Source organism: Lolium perenne, chromosome 2 (assembly GCF_019359855.2).
Source record: "Lolium perenne isolate Kyuss_39 chromosome 2, Kyuss_2.0, whole genome shotgun sequence".
NCBI classification, from domain to species: domain Eukaryota; kingdom Viridiplantae; phylum Streptophyta; class Magnoliopsida; order Poales; family Poaceae; genus Lolium; species Lolium perenne.
Window position 1 is genome coordinate 236,395,774 of NC_067245.2, and position 8,222 is coordinate 236,403,995.

General features: G+C 54.7%; 1 protein-coding gene across 1 annotated transcript; it reads right to left on the minus strand.

Annotated features, from left to right (window-relative positions):
- Window positions 1–5,231: 5,231 nt before the first annotated feature.
- Window positions 5,232–6,591, minus strand: LOC127321849 (probable long-chain-alcohol O-fatty-acyltransferase 4). Its single transcript, XM_051350819.2, has one exon. The coding sequence runs from the start codon at window positions 6,403–6,405 to the stop codon at window positions 5,392–5,394; it is 1,014 nt and encodes a 337-aa protein (XP_051206779.2). The 5' UTR covers window positions 6,406–6,591; the 3' UTR covers window positions 5,232–5,391.
- Between the last annotated feature and the right edge of the window lie 1,631 nt (window positions 6,592–8,222).

The window sequence follows — 8,222 nt, forward strand, 5'->3', positions numbered from 1 at the left end:
TCATTTCATGTCTTTATTTTTAATTAAAACCTATATGATCCAGTAGTGTCACTTAGGAGCAAACCCTAGCTTGTTAATATGTTAGCACCATTGATCACCATACCACACCATTGAAATCAACCTCAATCATCAAACCCTAGTACCAACCTTGTGTAACAATTCACATCACATGCTCCTATTCCACTAAACCTATTTAGGAAGTAATAAACCACCTAGTTTAGAAGCCATTAGTGATTCTTTAGTAAAACAAATAAGAAGTTATAGTACACCTAACTCATAGCATTACCTTGGACCATCCTTTGATATAATGTCTAGGAGAAACCATGGTAATAAACCTACTAATACTTGCTACATGTAGATCACTTCTACTTAAGAACTCAACTAGTCCCTATTAGTAAACTAAATGAACCCAATAGTAAACCCTAGAGTTACATAGCTCCTATGCATATATTCTTATTTAACCTGTTCTTCAAAAGTTATTCTTTTAAAGTACAAATGTCAATCAAAATCTTAGAAGCCCTAATTCTTCTTTGAAATACTCATTATTCCTTAAACAACATGTTCTTCAAAAGTTATTCTTTTGAAGTATAGTTTAAGTAATCATCAACCATGTTCTGTAGAACTTAAAATTGACAACTGCTCTTTACATATTGTTCAACTACAAGTCATTCATGTGTATGCTTGTTACAATGCATTATCTTACTTGTTTATGCTATTAATATCATCAACCCTAATAATAACCTTGTTTGAGAACCATTCTAAAAGTGCAACACACCCTAAAGAAATCTTTACAACTCATCAATCCTAAATCATCGAGATTAGGTTACGCTCGGGACGATTGCATCTCATACTATGCATTATAGCATCTTTGCCAGTTCTTTAAACATTGTCCTTACCGGACAATGATGGTATTTCAGAATTTGGAGTTCTCACGTATCGAAGCTTTTGCCTGCATAATCTTGCAGTCAAGAAAGGCAAGTTCATCGCTTGCTCATGTCATTTGATTATTTGTATCAAACTATATGCAAAGTACTATACTTATCACTCATGCATTGAAAAACAAAGTATTATTTTACAATTATGAATATGACTATGTGGTGGGCAATGGAACCATGGTATGTGTTGATATGGTGGAGGTTCCATTGCATGGGTACTACTCATCTAGGACTAAGTACCAATGCCGTCCAGTGATTCTAGCGTCGTACATATCGCGTTATCCATAAGATCTATAATGGCCTGGGAAGTCACCGTATCTTTTCCCTTCTGCACGCCAACGGATCTGTAGAGCCGGTGGGGTGTTGGAGGCACCGCCGCAATAGGTTGGGATATCCTTTTAAATCCCCATCCATTAGTGATGATAAGCTCTACGATCTATGAAGGATTGTCCGGAGTACACCGTGAGTAAAGCCGTATTATCGGGAGAAGTCTACTGGGGGTGTACGGTTGGACAAAAGGGTGGGTTTGTAGGGTCGCGGAGAAGGCAGTGATTGGCTTGGATCTTATACTGGGCCTCACACCCAAGGAAGTGTGGACGGGGACATACTCTCGGCCGGCAACAAAGTTAAGATCTCTTGTGGGGTAAAGTAACGCACCTCTGCAGAGGGTATCAAGAATTGTGACTGTCACTCCCTGTTCCGGGAAGGGAACTGCGAACGCGGGCAGAAAGGAACTCCACGAAGTTCTAGTCAACCTCGTGAAGACCGACGGCATAGTTTTCAGAATAAAATAAACCTTTTGAAGAAATGTTTATGAAAACTTGCATTGGCCTATGACTTTCTGGTCTATGGCTGTAGCTAGTGCATGATACACCTATTTCCTAATATGAACTTGCTGAGTACGCTCGTACTCATTCTATCTCATTTGAACCCCCTTCTTAGATCAAGGCACCGAAGGAGAAACTACCGTGGAACTCGAAGACAAAGGAGTCAACTGCAACAAGATGAAGAATCCAGTCAAAGAAGTCAATGGAGTCAACTTCTGCATCAGCTATGATGGAAACCTAGACTAGTAATAAAAGGGAACCTTTCCCTAATCCTAGCACCTAAGTAGCTAGATTTCTATAGCAAGCCAAGTAGCTCTTAAGCTTGAGTTAGCAATCAGATAGACTACGAGTCGTTCTTCTGGAGCTTTATTTGAAGTTTTACCTCACTGTAAAGTAGGAGGCTATGTTGATCTTATGTAAACAGTTCGTGTGTACTTCTATAGACATACCTTGGACTCGCATATGTTTCTGTTGTACCACTCTGAGAGATGTAATATGAGTGGAACGGTGTTTCACTTGTGTTATGTCAACGACTTGTGTACTACACCATGCAGTGGTACGCTGGGTCATCACAGCACCACTACGCCATTGTCAATGATGGATTTGATGAAGAAGATATATAAGGATAAGGTGAAAGATGCACCGGAGAAAACAGAGGAAATTGAAAGGTGTTGTTGGTAGAAAGGATGACGTCACGGATGATGATGACCTATAGGTAGCTGGATTCTGGAACATGGTATCGAATTGGCTACGGAAGATGCAAAAAAAACACAATAGAAGATAAAGATGGCCGCATCCCGCGACATGGTGGAGGGGGCGTTGGGCGGAGACATATCCTCGTCGCCGTGGAACCCTCCTGCCTCCGGTTCTAGCCTTCGGAGAAGCTTGAGGGGGATGAAGATGGCGAGGTTTCGCTCCTCTGTTCCTTCACGTGTTTCTTCTGCTGAATTCTCTGTCTCTTTTTGAACTACACACTACTCGATCCTATCCGTTCTAACAAAACAAACACGCGGTGAAGCCCGCTTCAAAATAATTGAGAAAAAAAATAAAGAAGAAACAAGTCCAACGGGCTTAGAACATCCCCACTCGTCTCCCCGACGAGGCCCCCAGGACCGCGTTTTGTCATCCGGACGGCGAAATTCGGCCCAGTCGCGCCCCCGATTCCTCGTTTTCGTCCGGATTTGGCCCTTCATCCATCCGGCAAGCGCACGCCATCCCCGGCCCCCCGGGGAGCGCTCGGGGAGTCCGGAGGAAACGAAAGCGCGGGAAACGCCGAGGAAACTTCCCGCGCGTCTGGTGGCCCCAACTTGTCGGCGAGAGACACCGATCGTCGTCCTCATCGCATCGTGTTCCGCGCGCTGTAAAAGCCTGTCAGTATTCGCCGGCCGCTTAGCTTCCACGCGGCGAGTTAATGCCGTCGTCTCGGTATCACGCACGCCTACCTCTATTTATCGTCGAACTACCGCGTCTGCCCCATATTCACCTCGCTCGCCTTCCCCCAAATCTTCCCCGATCTCGAACGAACCAGCAATGGCGAACGACGGTGCGGCCAACAACGGCTTCGGCCGCCGCTCTCTCCACCAATGGGAGGGACGGCTCCTCCACATGGCGGGCTACCCGGCGCCGCTGGACTTCCGCGCGCCGGGAGGATGGAGACTTAGTGCGGGCGGCGTGCCGATCCCGCCGCCAATGGGTTGGGGCGCCATGGACGACGAGATCGAAGCAGTGCTCGCCACATTCACCGACGAGCAGCGTGCCGAGCCGCGCTTCTTCCCCGACGCGTACGACTCGTGGAGCGAGTTCTTCCGGTGTAGGTACGAGCGCGAACTCGCCGCGTATGACGGCCCTCCTCCTCCTCCGGCAAGGAACAACGCCGTCGGCCGCCGCCGGTGGTGGGGCACGCCTGGCCGCACCCTCTCGAATGTGCTCGCGCACATCGAGGGCGGGAATTCCCCCGTTCTGCAAATGCTGCCGCCGGAGGCGGCTACTGTGTCACGCCGGAGCAGTAGCTCCTGGCTGCTGAGGAGGATGGCGCCGTCCTCCTCTTCGTCTGCGTCAAGGTCGGCGTCCAGGTCCGGCGGTTCGACGTCGGTCTTCGTTAAGAAGGAGCCGGCGTCTCCGTCGACACCGGCGCGCGTCAAGAAGGAGCCGGCATCTCCACCGCCGACCAGAGGGCGCAGCAGCGGCGCCCTCGTCATCCGCGACCAACCCTCCTCTCCGCAGCGCGGGCGGAAGAGGAAGTCGGCGAAGAAGGAGGCCGCCGCGGCCGCCGCCAACCAGCTCGCCGAGGAGGAGGCGAAGAGCGTGGAGGACGCCGCGGTGGCGGAGGCGATCGCCAGGTCGCTGAAGGACCTGGTGCCCGCCGACAACAGCCTCCCCATCGACGCCGCACTGGAGTGGTCCAGGCGCGACTGGGAGCGCGAGGAGGCGGAGCAGCAGCGGCGGCTGCTGGATCTAGCCGCCGCGCGTCATCTCGCCGCCCGCGCCGCCGCACCATCCACCGGTAGGAACGCCGCGCCCAGGGAGGTGATCAACCTGGAGGAGAGCAGCGACGACGACATCTACCGTCCGTCGCCGCCACGCGCCGGCGACGCTGGCCAGGGTACGAGCCGCTGGTACGAGGCGCCGCCGCCCCAGGACGACGCCGGCTCGAGCGACGACGATGACGGTGGCGACTACACGGCCTTCTACCGCCATTTCGGCATGTAGGAGGCCACTTTTTTGTTTAAGTTTTAGTTTGCCAATCGCCGAATTCAAATATATGTATGAATTCGGCCTATTTATGTACGAACTCGCCTCTATATGTTAAATATCATTAAATTTCGCTTATGTTTGAACGAGCTTCGCCCAATTTTGTCTGAATTCGCCGTATTACGTCAAATTACTTACATCCATCCTAGGCTCGCGGCTGGGAAAATGGGCCTCCCCAGACCAAATTTTCGTCCAATCCGAACGAAAATATCGTCGGATGGCGTGGGAAGCCCCAATGGCTAGAGATGCTCTTACACCCAAAGCCCAAAAAAGCCGACCCGGAATGACAATGACATTTGAGTCTCCCACCCGAATCTTAATGATAGATGGACGGACAAAAAAAAGTCTTCGTGGACGAATTACAAATCAGCTAGCTATGAATTAGCAGAAATGTATAATTAAATATTCTTTTTTGGTGTTGTGCGAGATTATCAACGCAACAGAATGCGTACACTCTGCCTTGGTCACCTCTCTGTGCATGTACGATTCAACTTGACCTCTATTATGGATTGACAAAACATACTGTTACCTTATTGTTAAATAATCGTTTGTACTATATGTAGTTTATATTTTTTTCAAAAATATATATTCGTAGCTACTTGCCAAACAAGCGCTTTCCTACCTAGTGTTATACTTGCTTCGTTCCATATAATAAATCAGTACATTTTTTTGAAAAACTTAGACTAAGTAAAGTTTAATCCAATTTATGTAATTTAACTTTTAGAAAGAACATAAATCTTATTTATTGAAACCGAGGTAGTAATTAACAGTCATCGCTGGTCAGTGTAGTGCCCACGCCAATTCACCAAGAAATGATCTGTCTGGATGCGGTCGCGTCAGGCGTGAGGCACCGGTCGTCCGCACTACGAGCGACCGGTTCAGGCCGGCCGGACGAAGCCGGCCGCCCAGGCCCCGGCGTCCCGCAGGAACGCGATCGCCGCCTCGCACTCGGCGATGACCACCTTGTCGGCCCCGGGCCTCGTGATGGGCGGGAAGAAGAGCCAGAACGCCGTCACCATCACGAACGCCAGCACGAGCGGGGTCGCCAGCAGCGGCGGCGGTCGCCACCACTTGTCGTGCCTCGCCCACCAGGCCTCCGCCACCGCGCACGCCCCGTGCAGCGCGAAGAAGGCGGTGGCCTCCCCGGTGGGCGGCCGCAGCGTGATGTAGAAGAACATGAGCTCGTGCACGATGCCCGAGACGAGGAACGTCGCGAGCACCCCCGCGGGCGCGCTGCCGAGCCACGCGCGGACGGGGCGGTACACGCACGGCCGGAGAATTGCGGGCACGGACAGGTTCCACCGGCGACCCCAGAAGTCCCGCAGCGACGCGGAGAGGTACGGCCGGTCGAACTGCGGCTCCAGATCCAGGCCCAGCACGGCGCGCGCCGCCGCCGCCATGGAGGCCAGGACGAGCTCCAGGGCGAGGTAGACGTGGAACGAGTAGAGGGTGAGCAGGAGGTACTGGTTCATCTGCTCCTTGTAGCGGTATAGGGAAACGATGACCGCGAGCAGCGCGGCCATGACGGCGGAGGACACGAGGCCGAGGCCCGACGACGTTTGGGCGGCCTTGGCGGCGCGGAGACGGACCGGACCGGAGGCGACGGCGACGAAGGCGGGGAGCGGGAGGGACGGGTGGAGGGGTCCCTGGCCCGCGGCGAGGAGGAGGAGCTTGGACTCGGCGAGCCAGGCGAGGAAGAAGCCGGAGATGGCGCGCGGATGGGTGGCGTGGAAGGCGAGGGGGAGGAAGGGGAGGACGGCGAGCACCGGGAGGAACGCGGCGAGGCGGGGCAGGCCCGGGCGGAGGCGCTGCGCCGCGAAGCGGACGTAGCACATGGCGGCGGTGACCACGGTCGAGACCAACGCCAGGCTGCGCAGGTCGCCGCCAGCCATTTTCGCGGGTCGTCGACCCAAATCTAGAGGTTGCAGGTGGAGATTACATGCGGCGTGGTGCAGAGATGTGCGGAAATCTAGGGGCGCGCACGAGATGGGGAATTTTGTGGTGGTGTTCTTCCAGTCAACTGTCCGAGGGGATTGACTCCTTTGCCTGCAACGTTGTCACTGTCAGAACTTATTAAGGCATTGTTTACTTCTCTCGTATTTTTCTCCCGGTATGGGAATAGAAGGGGATTTAGTGTACGTAGCATTATCTCCAGTCGCGTCCCCCAAACCGCGCCGGATTGAGCGTTTGGGGGACGTGTTTCGTTCGTGCCGTGTTTGGGGGACGTCGCTCCCCAGTCGCGTCCCCCAAACAAAATTTCGGAAATTTTAAACTTAACGAGATTCGATTAGATTCATCCAAACTTACATAGATTCGAACGAAATTTGACTAAATTTAAACTAAACCTAATCTAGAACCACTTGCGGCGGTCGGAGGCGTCGTAGTACTGCTGGAAGTTGTACATGTCGTCGGTGACGACCTCCTGCTTGACGCGCTCGTCGACGGGCTCGTCCTTCACCAAGCCGCTTGGTCCTGCCTCGCCGTCGTCGGAGAGGTTCACCAGCGGCTTGCCGGAGTCGCGGATGGACATGGCGATCGCCGCGTCCAGGTCGCCCCTCCAGGCGTCCTTGTCGTCCATGGACGCCAAGAACGTCGCCCGCAGCCCTGGGCAGTTCTCGGGGTCGTCGCTGCTGGCGATGAGCCGCTGCTGCCGCTCGTACTCCGCCAGCAGCGCCGCCTGCGACGCTTCCTCCGGCTCCTCCTTCACCTCCGACTTCGGGATGAGGAGGGCACCGCCGCGCCTCCCTTGCTGCCGTCGGCTGCCGCTGCCGCTGCCGCCACGCCTCGTGTTGACGGGCGTCGCCGGCTCCTCCTTGACCTCCCGTTTGGGGACGGTGTAGGGCGCCGACCGGTAAGACGAGGACGGCGTCGATCGCGCCGGTCCCGAGGAAGAAGAGTGCGAGGAGGACGAGTACGTCGTCTTCCTCGGCTGCCATTGAGGAGACGGCGGCGGCGACGACGGCATCTCCAGCCTTGGAGCGCCGTTGCGGATGCCGCGGATGACGTTCTCGAGGGTGCGCCCCGGAACGCCCCTGAACAGGGCGCGGCCGTCCCTGTTCCAGCTGTTGGGGCCGCCGACGAGGTTGTCGGTGATGTGCATCTCGACGTTGTACTTCGCCTGGAAGTACGTCGTCCACCAGGCGTCGTTGTCGTTGACCGCCCACGTCGGATCCAACCGCTCCTCGGCGGTGTGTTGAGCCCGACGGGCCTTGATGGCGTCCCTCCATTTGTCCGTGCGCGGCTTCGGCGGCAGCGGAACGCCAATGCCGTTCACGGCCATCTTCTAGCCGCCGCTGCTTGGCAGCCGCATGTCCGGCGGGACTGGATACCGGGCGTGGTACGGCGCCCACGCCTCCGGCACGGTGAGGCTGCCGCGGCCGAAGCCGTTCGCCGCGGCGATCTTGCGGGAGGACGAGCTCGACATTTTTGTGAGGAGAAGATCTGGGAGGGGGGAGGCGGCGGCGACGAGAAGGATTGTGAGCGGCGAGAACTGCAGGGCGTCTTAAAACAGCGGCGGCAGCGGGTGGTTGCACGCAATAACTCCGGCGCGGACGGCCACGCGGCCATGCACGACGAGACGCGTCCCTGCGTCGCCTGGGAAAACAGGGACGCCACTAACGTCGCTTGACCAAAGGTAGGCGACGGGATTTTAGCCTTCCGTGCCGCTGACGGATCGGGCCCGCGTCGGTTCGCCTCGCTTTTTGGTGTG